Genomic DNA, 17,805 nt, shown 5'->3' on the forward strand with positions numbered 1-17,805 from the left:
CCAAGTATTTTATAGTTTTTAATTTGCAGTTTACATGCTTCCAGATAATTAAAAATAGGAATGGTCTAAAACTATTTTACTATGCAGAGCATTGCACTAAAATGCTGGATACACAAATGAGTGGAATTCTTTGAGCATTTCCCTGACTTTATACATAATTAATGTTTGAGCCCAGAATCAAGAGTATATTTTTGTGAAAATGCAGGTACTCTACTCACTAAGTGCAAGTGGCAAGTCCCCAGTTATGACAAAAATGCCTCCAAACATTGCCAAATGGTACTTGGGAAGCAGAACTACATAGGGTAGAGAACCACTGAATTTAATTTTGGCAGTGTTGTATGCTTTATATTAGGCAAATGGTGTAGAGCTTGTGAAGTATTTTCATGTAGCTTGCCTACTGTGATCTGTAACACAGTGCTCTAAGTTTGGCAGTGCAGATTTTATCATTCCTATTTTACAACTGAAGAAGCCAAGATTTAGTGAGAAGAGGCGATGGTAAAACAGAGTTCTCATTGTAAGATACTTTTCACGTGCAGTTAAAACAATATTATCATTTGTACCAGCTAAGATTTGTAGATGTAATTATATTGTTTAGAGGTATGACTTTTTTTTTTTTAATTGATGTCTAGTTGACGCACAATGTTATATTAGATTCAGGTATGCAACATAGTGATTTGACAAGTCTCTGTGTTTTGCTATGCTCACCACTAGTGTAGGTACCATCTGTCACCATGCAGTGCTGTTATAATACCAGTGATGATAGTCCCTATTCTGTACCTTTCATCTCCATGACTTATTCATTCCATAACTGGAAGTCTGTATTTCCCACTCTCCTTAACCCATTTTGCCTATCTTTCCACCACCTACCCCTCTGGTAATCATCAACTTGTTCTCTGTATCTTTGGGTCTGTTTCTGGTGTTTGTTTATTTGCTTTGAGTTTTAGATTCCACATATATGTGAAATCATACAGTATTTGTCTTTGTCAGTCTGACCTATTTCACGTAGCATAATACCTTCTGGGTCCACCCATATTTTTGCAAATGTGAAGACCTCATTCCTTTTTATGTCTGAGTAACATTGCATTTTATACACATTTTATGTGCACACACACACACACAATTTACCCATGTATCAGTGGACAGTGGGGTTGCTTGCGTAATTTGGCTATTGTAAACAATGCTGCAATAAACATAGAGGTTCATACATCTTTTTAGTGTTTTTGTTTTCTTTGGGTAAATACCTGGTAGTGGAATTACTGGGTCATATAGTGTTTCTACTTTTATTTATTTTTTTAAGTTTATTTATTTTGAGGGGGGGGGAGACAGAGAGGGAGAGAGAGAATCTAAGCAAGCTCTACACCGTCAGCACCTGTCATGGGGCTTGATCCCACAATCAGTGAGATCATGACCTGAGCCAAAATCAAGAGTTGACACCCAACCCACTGAACCACCTAGGCACCCCTCTATTTTTAATTTTTTGAGGACATTCTATACTGTTTCCCGTAGGAGCTGTACCAGTTTACATTCTCTTCAACAGTACACGAGGGTATCTTCTGTTCTATATCCTCACTAACATGTATTTCATTTTATTTATTTTGTTGTCTTTTTCATTCTACCCCTTCTGACAGATGTAAGGTGATATCTTACTGTGGTTTTGATTTGCATTTCTCTGATAATTAGTGATGTTGAGCATCTTTTCATGTGTCTGTTGGCCATCTGGATGTTTTCTTTGAAAAAATGTCTCTTTAGTCCTTTCCCTACATTTTAATCAGATTGGTTTTTTGTTGTTGTTGTTGTTTTGTTTTTTGGTGTCAAGTTGTATAAGTTTTATACATTTTGAATATTAATCCTTTAGTGGATATGTCTTTTATGAATATCTTCTCCCATTCAGTAGGTTGCCTTTTCCTTTTGTTGATTGTTTCCTTGGCCTTGCAAGGTATATTTTCGTGTAGTCCCAATAGTTTATTTTTCTTTGTTTTTCTTGCCTGAGGAGATGTATGTAGACAAATTTTGCTAAGGCCAATGTCAAAGAGATACGGCCTTTGTTTTCTTCTAGGAGCTTTATGGTTTCATTTCTCACATTTGGGCCTTTTATTCTGTTTTGAGTTTATTTTTGTGTATGGGTTAGAAAGTGGTCCAGTTTTATTCTTCTGCATGTGGCGGTCCAGTTTTCCCAAAGTCATTTGTTGAAGAGTCTGTCTTTTCCCCATTATATATTCTTGCCTCCTTTGTCATAGATTAGTTGGCCATATAAGAGTATTTTTCCTTTTGGGATTTCTGTTCCATTGATATATGTGTCCAGAGGTCTAATACTTTTGAGTACCTTTAATATCCTTGACGTGGACCAGGCCGTTGGCATATGAACCTCGACCCTCTTGAGCTGCTTTGTTATGCCATGAGCCAATCTCAGCGCTTCATTGTACCTGGAAAAACTCAAAAATTCAAATTTAAAATCATTTGTGAGCAATACAGTTTTATAATAAAAGTCTTTCTGAGAGGGCCAGTGTATTCTGTTACACAGTATTCAGTAAGACTTTCTAAAAATCTCCTTTGAATTCCTTTTTCCCCTCAGGGTTTCATTTTTTTTTTTTATTTTTTTTATTTTGGGGACAGAGAGAGACAGAGCATGAACGGGGGAGGGGCAGAGAGAGAGGGAGACACAGAATCGGAAACAGGCTCCAGGCTCCGAGCCATCAGCCCAGAGCCTGACGCGGGGCTCGAACTCACGGACCGCGAGATCGTGACCTGGCTGAAGTCGGACGCTTAACTGACTGCGCCACCCAGGCGCCCCAGGGTTTCATTTCTTAAGTCAGTACCCACATCTCTGCCCCCTCTTTGTCCCCTTTGAAAACAAACCAATTCGTTGTCACTGTTGCATTTTTTCTCATGTATTGTAATTTATCCTTTATTTACGTTCCTTTGCTGTTTTGGGTATATGGTTTTGAAGAGATTTTTTTTTAAATCATCTGTTTTTCAATTTATTTTAATAGAGTTAATACCAATATCTACCTTATAGGGTTGTTCAGAGGCTTCAGTGAACTAATAAATATAAAATGCTCACTTTAGTATCTAGAACCTAGTGATCACACAATAAAGGTTAGTTACTGCTATTGTTTTTTTTAAATATTGTTGTTTTATTTTTTATTAATTAAAAACTTTTTTTGAGAAAAAACTATTTCGGTAAGTGATTAGGTAACTAAATTATGGGACATCTGTACAATGGGACCCTATTCCATTAAAAAAGTGAAGACATTATATATTTAGTGATATGGAAAATGTCTAATCCTTTTTAGGTAAAAAGCACATTTTATTATATATTTATTTTTAAATGTTTATTTTTGAGAGAGAGAGACAGAGTGCTAGTGGGTGGGGCGGGGCAGAGAGAGAGAGAGAGAGAGAGAGGGAGGGAGGGAGGGAGGGAGGGAGGGAGGGAGGGAGACCCAGAATCTGAAACAGGCTGCAGGCTCTGAACTGTCAGCACAGAGCCTGACACAGGGCTCGAACTCCAGAACAGTGAGATCATGACCTGAGCCAAAGTTGGACGCTTACTTTGTCCAACTGAGCCACCGCCCCCGAAAAAGCACATTTTAGAATAATGTGAACTGACATTTACTGATGTGTCCTCATGCCAGTTATTTTATTTTATTTTATTTTATTTTATTTTATTTTATTTTATTTTATTTTATTTTATTCTATTTTATTCTATTTTATTCTATTTTATTTTGTTTTATTACTTTTTTAAATTTCTAGTATCATCAATATACAGTGCTATATTAGTTTCAGGTGTTTTTAAGTATTGTTTTTATTATTATTACTGGTCACTGTGGTGAGATGGTGGTTAGAAGAAATAAACATTACCCTCGAGGTGTTTATAACTTAGTTTTATTGATATAGAGTAGAAGAAAGTGACTCTATAAGATCTTTGTGTACTATTACATCAAGAGCATTTTATCTACCAGGCGATCAGTATTCTTTTGCTGGGTTTCACAGAAGTGATCTCTTGCCTTGGGAAATATTATGTTAGGTGTTACTGCATAACTTCCTCCCAGGAAAACACCATTTCCTGTGTCGCCTTCTTCCATATTGCAAGGAATAGAGAAAGGCTGAGGTTATTTTGGGTGATGCGGATTTATCATAAAGACACGTGGGAAGTCAGATCCCAGGATGGCATCTCATGATTTGTCCAGTCACATTCTGCAGATAATGGGAACATTGTTCAGGATAAAACAGCTACTCTAGTATCAGAACAGTCTGCTGTGCTCATGATTCAGTTTTTTCTTATCTCTGCTGTTTTGTTTTTTTTTTTTTTTTAATGGACTCTGTTTCTATTGCCAGCCTCCTCTCCTTCCCCTTTTCTCTCTAATTCTGCTGCCTCAGGACTTCTATGTGCTCTCTTTTCTCTGAGTATTGCTTGGTTTGCTATTTCATATTCAAACCATTTTCCGATACACTTTTCTAGTCACATGTACAAGTTGACTAGAATTGTATCTGACTGGAAATGGAGGAGGGAAGAACATTGTTCCCCTTTTTGTTTCAGAGCAGGGACGGAGAGGGGAAGTCTGATGGAAGAGGAGGGGTTGCATCTCTCTGCGACTGTAATTGTTTTTCTAACATACACAATTGGACGTCTTTGCAACTCTCTCTCCATCGTTATGCCCCTCCTCACACATCTGGAAAAATGACAGTAGCCACTCCTGTTGAGATTATTGCTGTCCTAAAAAATTTTAAAGGCCATGAAGAATGAGTTCTCAGACACATTCACTTGGGGACAAATAAATAATACTTCCAACAGGAATGGAATGTTGTCTGCTGGTTTGACCTTTCTGTGGCAAGAAAAACTTTTTTTTTTAATTTTAGGAAAGATCATAATTATCATGAGTCATACTGCAAGTTTCTGAAAAGATGCATGGTCACTGAGAGATTTTCAACCAGTGGGTTCAACCAGTGACCCAGTGTGTAAAACAAGGGTATTAGGTTTGATGTTTTCAAGATGGACAGGAATTATATGATTTAAAAAAACTCATACCTCATATTAAGCTTCCCAAGTCATTTTATCCAGGATATTTGAGAACAAGTAGGCGATTAAGCATTGTTCAGTTGAAGAATCTTGACATTGTTCTAATTTTGGTTGTTGCTTATTTTTCTTCTTGATTTACATTTTGCCATAAAGAAATATTGCTTACCTAATCTCTATTTTGTGTGTGTGTGTGTGTGTGTGTGTGTGTGTGTGTATGTGTGTGTGTGTGATTAGATTACAAGAGGAATTAAGATCCTACAAAATGCAATAATACAACAAGACAAACAACTGGCCAAAGCAATGATCAGTGATGGCTCCTTTCATATTACCCTGCTAGTGATGCAGTTATTAAATGAAGAGGAAGTAAACATGTGAGTAATATGTCTTCCTTGAATATCATTTTCCAAATTATTGCTTTAATATGAGTAAACATAGTAGAACCCAAAGAGGCACTGAAATTGTAAGGAAGTATTCTTTGTTGTAATTTGTTCCGGTTAATAGTCAATGTACAGAATTAGCAATATAAATATTCCTCCTAATCGAGACTTTAAATTGTTATTGTTATCACATAGTTGCCCTTGGTTATGTAGTTGTTTTCCCCATGTTAATTATGTCAGCACTCTGGAGGCCGACCATTTAGGTTAGGATTCTTGGTAAAGATTCTGGAACTGTGACACAACCATTTCTGAATAGCTGCCTAATTTGGGGCAAATTGTTTACTTTTTATGTAAATGGAAACAAATAATAGTTTCAATACATGTAAAGACTCTTTGTAGAGCCCCGGCCCACAGTAGGTGGCTGATGTTATTGTTATTAGAGCTGTCCTCTATTCCAGTAGATAGTTACAATTTTACCTTACTCATTCTTGAGTACCTATATACTACCCACTCCTAATTCCAGAGTTGTGCCATAAAGTTTGATTATATAAGTCATTGATTGCTGCTTGGAGTGGAGAACCCTTGGTCTTCCCCCAATTCCCTGGGGTACTCCTTTCCCTGTTACTACCTGTATAGCTCTCCAGATTGAGCTTAAGCTTTAGCTCTTTGGAAAACCAGAGCCAGAATGTATTGCAGGTTACTTCTGAGGGAATGAAGAACAAGGCTTGAGTTGGGAAGGGGTGAGGAAAAGGGAGAAAACATGAAACTAGTGATTCAAAATATGAAGCCAAATTATGATTCTTGTAGTTATGTCTTTTAAACAGTAGACCCTCATGTGTTTAGAGATCAGTTTTCCATTCTGTTCCAACCTGATCTACGCAAGAGCAGGTCTGGGGCACCTTGCATTTGCAGAGAGGACTAGAAGATTTTATTTGGCTTGCTTTCACTGTTCACTTTGCCAGTCAGAAGACAAAATAAATACTGTGATGCTCTTAAGGGAAAAAGAGCCAAAGAAGATGTGACACGAGGAGCCGAAAGCCTGAGAGAAGTGTCCTGTGTGTGTTAGAGTGGTGAATTAGTCAGGGTTCTCCAGAGACACACAACCAACAGGATGTATATCTGTATGAATATCTAGATATATTGATATCTCAGTATATCTGTATCTGTGACTACATACAGAATTTATTTTAAAGGATTAGCTCATGTGACTGTGGAGCCTGGCAAGTACAAAGTTTGCAGGGCAGGCTAGAGACCCAGGGAAGAGTTGCTGTGGTCTCAAGTCCAAAGGCAGTCTGGAGGCAGAATTCCTTCTTTCTCGGGGGACCTCAGTGTTTCGGTAAGCTGGCGTGAAGGGTGGCAAGTAGGAGACACGGAGCCAGCAATAAATTCAAAAGACCTTCAGTGTGGTCAGTGAAAACACAGACAGCTTTGAGGAGGGTTGTAGGTGGCTGCTCTGAGGCTTATTGTCCAGGGTGGGAGGGAGTATAGAGCCCTTCCAGTGCTAGGTGGAGTAAGCAATGGCAGAGGAAGAAGTACGGAACCAGATACAATGTCCTGGCTCCCCTTTCGGGGCTGAATGTTTTTTCCAAACCTGGCCCTCACCGGTGTTGGAACAGAGAACTAGGAATGATAGAGACATTCACATTGGTTTGGGGTTCTCAGGGTGAAGCCAGGGAAAGCTCAAGCTCTTTGGAGAAGTTCCTGTTCACTAATGCTACAAGAATGTGGTGTCACATAAGTGGTAGATTAGAGTTGAGGAGGATTTCCAACAGATATACCTGAGGTAGTTTCTTCAATTCCCCATCTCCTATCAAGACATATAGATGAATCCAGAAATTTCTTGTGCATGGTGGGTTGATGTGGGGGCCCAACTCAGAAAAAATTGGTGGGTCAGAAAGAACTGGATAAGAGACAAGGGCACACTGCTGAACATCCATGTTTCTTGATGAGAGACTCTGGCAGGGTCGTGCTTCTGCAGTATGTGCTGGTACAAAGCCCAGAAAGAATAAGCATGTTCTCATGGTCCCTGATATGGGACACCCAAGGATATAGCCAGACCGGTCCCCCCAAAATGGGAATCTCTGAGGACTCAAACAGCAGGCGGTCTAGAGACCTCCCTCAGTCCTCTTAGAAGAGTATGCTGGAGGGGCGCCTGGGTGGCTCAGTCGGTTAAGCGTCCAACTTCGGCTCAGGTCATGATCTCACTGTTTGTGGGTTCGAGCCCCCCGTCAGGCTCTGTGCTGACAGCTCGGAGCCTGGAGCCTGCTTCAGATTCTGTGTCTCATTCTCTCTATACCCCTCCCCAACTCGTGCTCTGTCTCTCAAAAATAAATGAATATGTTTTCTTTAAAAAAGGAAGAGTATGCTGGATTCCTTGGGAAGGAAGAGGAGAGGGAAGGGAAAAACTCCTGAGAGGAGGTTTGAATTAACCGAATAATCGTACTCCAAAGAGACCTTTTGAAACCAGCAAAGATCCCCGTTGACCAGTAGGTTTAGGTTTATCTCTGTCATCAGAAGTAGGTCTTGGCCGTGGCAAATGGCATCTGTGTATCAGTCCTGTTCCTCAGCCTCCACCTCCCATACAAATATTCTGCTTTATTCTCTTAACAGTATTGTGAGGCAGCACAGAAATGTCATCTCTCTTATACATACGGGGAAGCAAGAGCCCTAGGAATTAAGCAAATGCTGGTTAGTAGAGAAGCCAGAACTAGTCCATTCTCTTATTATTCCATGGGGCGTGTCTGTGAAAGATGGAGAGGCGGAGAGAGAGGGGGTAGGATGGAGACAAAGGAGAGGATGAGCACAAGGGCATGAAAGCAGTGGGGAGGATTAGTCTGCATAGGTATGAAGGGCCTCCTGTATCTCAGTGGTCTCTACTGATGAGCACGTGGTGTGCAGTGGGGTTAGGGTGAGGGGGCAGGTATGCCTCCCGATGTATTGTACTGTTTACATTTCTCAGTGGAGGTGGGACTGCCTCTAAGTCCTAAGAGACTTTTAGAAACATTTGGGGGGTATTTTTGGTCGTCACCATTACTGAGGAGTAATGTGGGCATCTGATGGGCAGGAGCGAGGGTGGCTAAACCACCTGCGGTGCATGGGAGAGTCTGGAACTAGGAAGCATTTTCTTGCCCTAAATCATGGCATCACTCATTGAAGAATTACCATACAGAGCATGGTGACGGTCTGCATCATTCATCCCTGTGTTTCACCATGTCATTTTGCAAATACTTTCAGTTTTGTGGGAAAAAAACCCTAAATGTTTAGCAAGTCTGCTTTGTGTTTGAAGAGTTAAAGTGGCATCCTTATGCAACTTTATGATACTGGAAATATTATCTCTACTAGAAGATGATGACCAGATATTGCAATTCAGTAATTCCTCTTGACTAAGTTAATTTTTTTATGTTTATTGTTTATTATTGAGAGAGAGAGAGAGAGAGAGAGCGAGAGAGCGAGCAAGCAGGGGAGGGTTAGAGACAGAGAGAGACACAGAATCAGAATCAGGCTTCAGGCTCCGAGCTGTCAGCCCAGAGCCCGATGCAGGGTTCGAACTCACAAACTGCGAGATCATGACCTGAGCTGAAGTCGGATGCTTAACCAACTGAGCCACCTAGGCGCCCTGCTCTTGACTAAGTTATAATGAAAAATCTAAGAAATAAATAAGGTTTGCTATACAGAGAAGATAGTGTTTTACAACTCAACCAGGATTATCAGCCATGTGCAAGATACTGAGTTAAGTGCTTTGGGGAAAATAAAGACGAGTCAGGAATGGCTCTTATGCTTATGTGTTATACAGTTAAGTTGACTGGATACCATGTGAACTCAAAAATTATAATATAAAAATGTAAAACGTGGTGTGTTTCATGAAATATAAAATATTAATGGAATTTCAAAGGAGAAAAGATTTACTACTAGTTTGGGAAACCAGGGAAGTAAGTGTCTGTGGCAGTATGAACTTTTAAGGGAGGAACAGAATCAAGGTGTGGCTTCGCTTTGCGTTGCTATATCGTGAGAGAGAAATGAATTGGGTTTTCTGGTAAGATGTTATTTATATGAAGGATTTTCTAAGTCTCTAATCTTTTCATTTTACCTTTCATCCTGTACTGTATAATATGCTGACATCTATGTTGTCGGTTTCTTGTTCTGTGTTCTTACTTTTCAAAATCTAGCATCATATTTTAGGTGTTTAATGATGTATTGATCAATGGGTTGGGTGTGGAGTATGCAGAAGCATTTTCTTGAAATCATGAATTTCTTCCCGGGCGCCTGGCTGACTTAGTCAGTAGAGCATGTGACTCTTGATCATGGGGTTATGAGTTTGAGCCCCATGTTGGGTGTGGAGATTACTTAAAAATTTTTAAAAAATCATGAATTTCTTCACAAAGGACTTTAGGTGTAAGGTCCTTTGCCCTTACAGGGTAGAAGAAAGGCATAGAAATTTGTAAGGCCAACCACACCTAGCTGCTGAGTTGAAAAGAAGACTGTCCTTCTTAATTTCAAATACTCCTTTTGGTCTGAACTCTAGTTTGAGAGTTCTTTTTTTTCTATACACATATACTTTTTACTTATTTTACCATAAAGAAGTCTTTCCATAAACCACTCTTCGAAAGGTATTCTATTTAAAAGAATTTGAAAGTTAGTGATACTTACCAACAGACACTATGACTTTTTCTCACTCTGCGATCAGTGACATCTCATTGGGACTTACTTATTGATTTTTGCTCCTGGAGAACTGAAAAAACCGGGCTGAGTTTAAATCATCTATATTTCTTTGATGAAAAATGGGATATAGAATTCACGGTCTCTGAAAAGCCCTAACCTTTAGCATGGCCTGCTTTAGTATATAGTTATAATTAAAATAAGTATCTTGATTTCCCCCAGTTTATGCAAGATGAACCAGAAATGGCTGTTCTGTTTTCACGTGTTCTAGCTCACGGCACACAGTGAAGGACCGTGCTGCAGTAAAAGTATGGACACTGTCTTTTAGGATGGACACAAATAAGGTTAGGAAGGATTGGGTTTAGGATGTGGATTTGGAGGTACAATGAGAAATGTGGACATTTCCAAAGCTATTTTTTAAATTTTTATTTATTTGTGAGAGGAGGGGCGGAGGCTGGGGAATCTCAAGAAGGCTCTGCACTGCTGGTGTAGAGCCCGATGGGGGGCTCAAACCCATGAAACATGAGATCATGACCTGAGCCAAAATCAAGAGTTGGATGTTTAACCAACTGAGCCCCCCAGGTGCCCCTTCCAAAGCTATTTTGAACAATTGTATATTATGTTATGACATAGATAAGAATTGAGACTCGGTATGAATTTATTTATGAAGTCAGTTAAAAACTTTATATGGAAGGTAATTTAGAAATATGAAAGAACTAGAAAAATACTTAAATTTCTCTTCACACATTTAACTTATAATTACTAGTGAATGATCAAGATAGTTTAATGATGTTTCACCAGAAGGGTGTTTTAAAGCCCTATTATATAAGATTGTGCTTATTTCTTTTTGGAGTAATTGCTGCCCTCTAGTGAGATTTTAATTTTTTTCTCATAACAACATATCTACACCAGAATTCTCTTTAAGATGGAAATAATTCATCCTAATTTTCAAAATATTCTAAACCTGATGATGTTTAATTCATTAATATAGTAAACACTTGTTTTATAAAGAAAAATAAAGCACTTGAAACACAGAGTAGCCCTGTGATCACATAGGTTAAACAGAAATAACAAACTTATGTGGTTGCAGTTGGCAAATATAACCTTTTATTTTTGTTTAATCCAGTTACAGTATTATCTTATTACGGAGGCTATTGTAGTTTAAGAGATAATGAAGTTTTAGTAGAGCGCCTTGCAAATAGTAAATACTGTATTAGTACTGTTAATAAGAATTTATAACTTTTCATATAATCTAATAATATAAGCTCTTGTGGTATTAGGTTTTTGGAATATATTATCAGTAATGTTTTTGAGTTGTCCCTGCAGTGTTTCCTTGATTAAAAACTTCTTGGTGAACAATAAAATAGTATTTTCTTTCATGTCTTTAATATAAATTATAATTAAGTAGAGATGTAATTCACTTCTTCCATAGTTTTTATTTAAAAATTAATATTAGTTGTATTTTAATCATACAGATTAGATTTTGAAGTTATTTTTGAGCTCTAAAATAATTAGAACAAATATCAAAATTAACTTATCTTTCTAAAAACTGATGATTTTTTGTTTGGTTTTGTATATCTTATTACCTAATTTATTACTGAAAATTGTATTATCTCTTACCAGTGGTATTGGTGCTCTTTTGGAATTAAAACCATTCATAGAAGAAATCCTCCAAGGAAAACAGTTGATTTTGCCTTTTCAAGGGATTGACACTTTTGGAAATCAGGTTGGATTTGTGAAGCTGGCAGAAGGAGATCACATAAACCCACTTTTGGAGATAGCAGGTAAAATGAACAGCAACACATCCATTTGAAATCTCATCTGTTTAAAGAAGCAATCTTCTCCCCATCCCCAATTCTTATAATAGAGATTTTAACTTTGGGGAGCCATTGTAACCTTACTTTATAAGTGAAACGCTTCAGTATCTGCTTGTGTAGTTACGAGCCAAATAAAACACCTGAAAGTTATCTTGATTTTTTTTTTTTTTAAGTATAGTTGACATACAGTGTTCCATTTGTTTCAGGTGTACAACATAGTGATTTGACAAGTTTACACATTATGCTCTGTTAACCACATAGCTGTAGCTACCATCTGATCCAATACATCGCTGTTACAGTATCATTGACTCTATTCCTTATGCAGTGCATTTTAGTCCCATGAATAACTGGAAGTCTATCTCCTACTCACCTTCACTCATTTTGCTCAACCCCCTACCACTTTTCCCTCTGGCAACCATCATTTTTGTCTCTATTTATAGGTCTGATTCTGCTTTTTGTTTATTCATTTGTTTTGTTTTGTTTTTTGGATTCCACTTATGAATAGAATCGTATGGTATTTGTCTTTCTCTGTCTGATTTATTTCACTTAGCATAATACCCTTTAAGTCCATCCATGTTGTCTCAAATGGCAGAATCTCATCCTTTTTTTGTGCCTGTGTAATATTCTATTGTATATATACCAGTCTTTCTTCTCTGTCTACCGATGGACACTTAGGTTGCTTCATATTTTGGCTATTGTAAATCATGCTGTAATAAACATAGGGATGCATGTATCTTTTTGAATTAGTGTTGTTGTTTTGGGGTTAATACTCAAGAGTGGAATTATTGAATCATATGGTGCTTCTATTTTTAATTTTTTGAGGAACTTCCATACTGTTTTCCAGAGTGATTGTACTGTCTTGATTCTTTGACCTGAGGATATGTTGATTCTTGGCTATCTAGAAGGTGGTGGGTTGGACTCAAGGACCTGCTAGGACGGTTCTAATCATAAGTCTGAAGGGTTCCAGTGCTTTTCATGACATTTGACATACACTTGGCATTTAATAAGTACCAACTGTGTGAATAAGAATCACCAATTGCCTATTCAGAGGCTTGTGGGCATTGTCAGCCCTATTCCAGAGAGTCAGCACCTTTTTCCTTTGTACCACTTTTTGCCCCCTTCCTGAAGGTTCTACTCTCTGAGCAGGTCCATTGATGATGTTAGAAGGTCTCCTATCCGTTGAGAACAAGTTGCTTAGTACAGCACAATTGAAAGTGTTTAGGGAAGTATAAGCAGAAAATTATAAAATCTGGATGGATGACTTTTGAGTTAATCCAGAGACTGTAGTTTGGGTGTTAGTCTACATGCTTTAAAAAATTTTTATTTGCATATTCTGTCAGATCATTTCAGGTCATTTCATTTCAGGTTTAGTGATTTTTGGTTCGTAACACACTCATCATTGGTCCATGCTTGTTTTGCTCAGTATACCTGTCTATCCATCTGTCATCTATCTACCATCCATCCATCCATCTATTTAATTAATTAATTAATTTAAAATGCTTATTTTTGAGAGAGAGAGAGTACTAGCAGGGGAGGGGCAGAGAGAGAGGGGGACAGAGGATCTGAAGCATGCTCCATGCTGACAGCAGAGAACTGTATGTGGGGATCAAACTCAGGAACCGTGATATTGTGACCTGAGCTGAAACCAGCTGAACCGCCCCTTCATCCATCTATTTTAAAATGGTATCATAATCACATGGGAATCCACCACCAAACAAAAAGCACAAAACAAAATCCGTAAAACAAATGCTAGGACATTGGCAGTAATCTAATTGTATTATCCTTTTTGTCAACGCATCCCATGATTGTCCTTCATTTAAGCTAACCATCATCCTGAAGCTGAAGTTGGTGTTTATTATGTCCTTATATTCTCCCAAAGTGTATGTATTTTCAAGTTGTTTTAACCTTATAAAAAGGTTATCATGTATATGATTTTTTGAGACATACTTTTTTTTTTTTTTACTTAATATTATATTGCTGTTATGCAGTTTTATAGTTGCCTATTCAAAAGTGCATTTCTTGGGGTGCCTGGCTGGCTCAGTCTGAAGAGCACGTGACTCTTTATCTCAGGGTCATGAGTTGGAGCCCCATGTTGGTTATAAAGATTACTTAAATAAATAAATAATACAAATAACCTAAATACCTCCCCCCCCAAAAAAAAACCCACAAAAAACAGAAGTACATCTCTTTTAGGGTTAAGGGAGGCATTGAGGATTAAGTTTCATTTCATTGTTGGTTAAGTTTTCTTTTGTGAAGCAAAATACATATAAACAAACATGCAAACAATATTTATGAGTCAAGAAGGACTTAAAATTATTAGTTGGTCAAGGAGAAGGCAACTCTGACAGTTTTGATAGCATAAAGCATTTGGGAACCACTGTCCACAGTTAGCAACTTAATCTGTTCTTCCTAACTGCTCTGGAGAAAATGCTAGATTTAGGTTTTTTCTTTGGTAATATAAATTTCTCTGAGCTCAAGAAACATTTCTAACTAGTCATTCATTCATTGTCCTTTTAAATAATTCAATGGGTGCTTGCAACATTGAGAATTCCATCCATTCTTAGCAAATATTCTCACAAAGGCGGTTTCCAGTATTGGTGAAAGATCCATTGTGTGCTGAGGAATGTGAAATCTTGCCAGCTTTAGTATGAGTATGAGCCGAAGGGTATTGGTTTGTCATTTTAGGAAAGGCCACTGCCCCTGTAATTCCTTTCTCGATTGGAGAGACTGTTGCTTGAAAATGTATATACTTTTCCAAAATTTAAACAAAACATTACAAAAATGGAAAATAGAGGGGGAATAGCATTCTGTCCTCATGTAATCAATGTTTGTTATACTTGCTTTTAATCTCTTGTGCATATATTTTACTGTTGCTTTTGATTATAGTTTGTATACACTGGTATAAGAAATCTAAATACTTAAATATGTGTATGGAAAATTTTCATTGAAGTTTTTAGCTGGAGCACTCTATATATACAGTGTTCAGATTGTTCAATACATGAAATTTTTGTCAGTATTTCACTTCATTAGATTTATTTTGACAAGAATGCCTCAGGATTAGTATTGTTTTAGTCCAACAGTATCAGTAAATAATGTAATATTTGTCTTTGTGTCATATTTTATAGACGATTTATTCAAATAATACATTCCAACTTTTAAAAGAATATATTCCATTGACCAGGCCATTACATTTCTTAACACTGTGCTAAACTATGCATATGTATATGCCTATACAGGAGTTTTAAAATCTTTTTTGTTCAGAATACACAGCTAGATGCCCTTAATAGAAAGCAGGAGAATTTTTAGAGAAATTTAATTATTAAAGTATTGATAAAGAAGTTTAAGTACATGTTCTGAAGTAAAACCAACTTGAAAAGTAGTTCAAAATTGTAATTCACGAATAGCGTGATTTACCTGATTTTCATAGAGTTTTAAAATTTACAAGTTAAAAGAACAAATTCTTAAATTATTACATAGTTGTTATAAAAAAGAGGACTGAATTTTAGACACTAACACTTGAACTCATTGCTGAAAATTTTGCAAGATAAAGAATAATTTAGAGGGGCGCCTGGGTGGCGCAGTCGGTTAAGCGTCCGACTTCAGCCAGGTCACGATCTCGCGGTCCGTGAGTTCGAGCCCCGCGTCAGGCTCTGGGCTGATGGCTCGGAGCCTGGAGCCTGTTTCCGATTCTGTGTCTCCCTCTCTCTCTGCCCCTCCCCCGTTCATGCTCTGTCTCTCTCTGTCCCAAAAATAAATAAACGTTGAAAAAAAAAAAAAAAAAAAGAATAATTTAGAATTTTCAATGTGTGAAATTGAAGAAAATTACTGTACATTTTGAATTAATACAGTCTGAATATATGTGCTTTTGCCATCAGTACTTGAATTACACCCCTGGATCTGCTGGCTACTACCTGTTATTTCTGGGAGCCGCCTTGTGGGCCGAAAGACCAAGCCTATGTTTGCACACTGTGTCCTTGTAGGTTTATGGCGATAGCTGCTTGAGGAAGCTGGTAAGACGTGTGGCATCAGAGCTCTGAGTGTCAGCTTCCTATCTGGACCTTGAGAAGTCCTGTTTTTCCAGAATAAAACAGCACCTTCTCCTTTCTTAGCAGGACACGGTAGCTCATAGAGCTAAGAAGATACTGAAAATTATGCATTTTTATGGCACTTCTCCACATCTTACAATGCTGAAATTGCACTGAAAAGCTTTTTGTGTGGAAGTGAATATGTGATTTTATTAATTTATTTCAGCAAAATGTAATTTTGTTAAGATATGTATTAGATTGAGAGATTGCTAAAAATGTAGCCTGCTAGAATTATAAGAGTTTTTGCAAATCTCTCTCTCTCTTTTTTTTTTTTTAATGAGGAAAGTGCCCTGGTTAGCATGTGAAAAGACTCCAAGTGTATTTATCTCATATAAGGACGAGTGAAAGGTTTTTTTTTTTTTTTTAATTTTTTTTTTCAACATTTATTTATTTTTGGGACAGAGAGAGACAGAGCATGAACGGGGGAGGAGCAGAGAGAGAGGGAGACACAGAATCGGAAACAGGCTCCAGGCTCTGAGCCATCAGCCCAGAGCCTGACGAGACAAGTGAAAGGTTTTAAGGATATTCATTTGAACGTTACACTTTCTCTTATGTTGTCACTTCCCCCAAAAGATGGAGAGCATATGCCCTGTGTTTTCTGCTCCCTGTGGGGATTCTGTTTGGTTGCTGACATCTTTGAGCCTTTCTAGGCTGCTCTATGACCACATGAAATCTTGGACTTCTAATCACCACAGGCAGTGGGCATCCTTCCCCTTCATGGCCTGGATTAGGCTGTCTTCAAAAACATCAGAACACCTTAGCCACACTTCATTTAGAAGAAGCAAAGACCAACTTTTCTCCCCAGTCAGGATGAATGACAACCCTGCACCACTGACGACCTTCAGAGCCTCTGTTGCATGCCCCACCTCATGCGCAGGCTTCTGTAGGTACAGTCCCCCACACTTCCTGCCCCTTCTCATTGCTCTTTTACCCCTTTCCACTGTCCCCGCAGGGGAGGGAGAGTGTTTTTCCTCCTGCCCTCCTGGATTGTCCTCCAAGGACCCATAAAATTAGACTGACAAAAGGTTAACAAGAAAAAAACAAGGAGTTTATTAATGTGTGCAGTACATATCCAGTGGAGAAGCCTCAAGGAAGAGTAGCTCAAAAGGATGGTTGGGGCACCTGGGTGGCTCAGTCGGTTAAGCATCTGACTTCAGCTCAGGTCATGATCTCATGGTTCATGAGTTTGAGCCCCACGTCAGGCTCTGTGTTGACAGCTCAGAGACTGGAGCCTGCTTCGGATTCTGTGTCTCCGTCTCTCTCTGCCTCTCCCATGCTCACACACTGTCTTTCTCTCTCTCTTTCCAAAATAAATAAACCTTAAAAAAAAAGCGTGGTTAGAACTTGGGCACTAGAGCATCTTAACGGAAGAACAGTTACTTTGTAGAGAAGTGATAAGACAAAGGAAGAGGTTTTAGGCTTTCCAGAGTGACAAATTATAGGAAGGTAAGTATGTGGGGGACTCTCATGAAGTAAGGTGTGTTTGTAGAGGTCCAGCTTGACCATAAAACTTTCCTGGGAGAGGGGATTTGGGGCAGTTTCACTTTTTAGAAGTGTCTGCTCTTAGATAGATAAGAGAGGCTCTGGGAAGGTTTCTTTCTACACATGCTGAGTCTTCTTTGCCTTCAGCTCAAAGTTCTTATGCCAAAGTAGCATATTTTGGGGTGGTGCATTCTGGTTCCCTCCATCTCCTCTTTTATTTTACTTGATTTTCTTTCAAACACTTAAATGGATTTACTTTGTGCGATTATTCTAATCATTTTACAGACATTAGTTCATTTAATTTTAACAACTCTATGAGAGAGGGACCACTATTATCATCCCCATCTTTATAGGTAGGGAAACTGAGGCAT

At 38.2% G+C, this 17,805-nt stretch overlaps 1 protein-coding gene across 8 annotated transcripts in view; it reads left to right on the forward strand.

Annotated features, from left to right (window-relative positions):
- AKAP7 (A-kinase anchoring protein 7) overlaps nucleotides 1–17,805 on the forward strand; it is a 158,542-nt gene that overhangs the window by 28,165 nt on the left and 112,572 nt on the right. For all 8 annotated transcript variants that reach the window (XM_030316349.1, XM_032593250.1, XM_030316350.1 and 5 more), the window contains 2 exons: nucleotides 5,252–5,388; nucleotides 11,674–11,834. In XM_030316349.1, the coding sequence (XP_030172209.1) occupies nucleotides 5,252–5,388; nucleotides 11,674–11,834 (298 nt within the window). The remainder of the gene's footprint in view (nucleotides 1–5,251; nucleotides 5,389–11,673; nucleotides 11,835–17,805) is intronic.

The sequence above is a fragment of the Lynx canadensis genome, chromosome B2 (assembly GCF_007474595.2).
Source record: "Lynx canadensis isolate LIC74 chromosome B2, mLynCan4.pri.v2, whole genome shotgun sequence".
Classification (NCBI taxonomy): Eukaryota; Metazoa; Chordata; class Mammalia; order Carnivora; family Felidae; genus Lynx; species Lynx canadensis.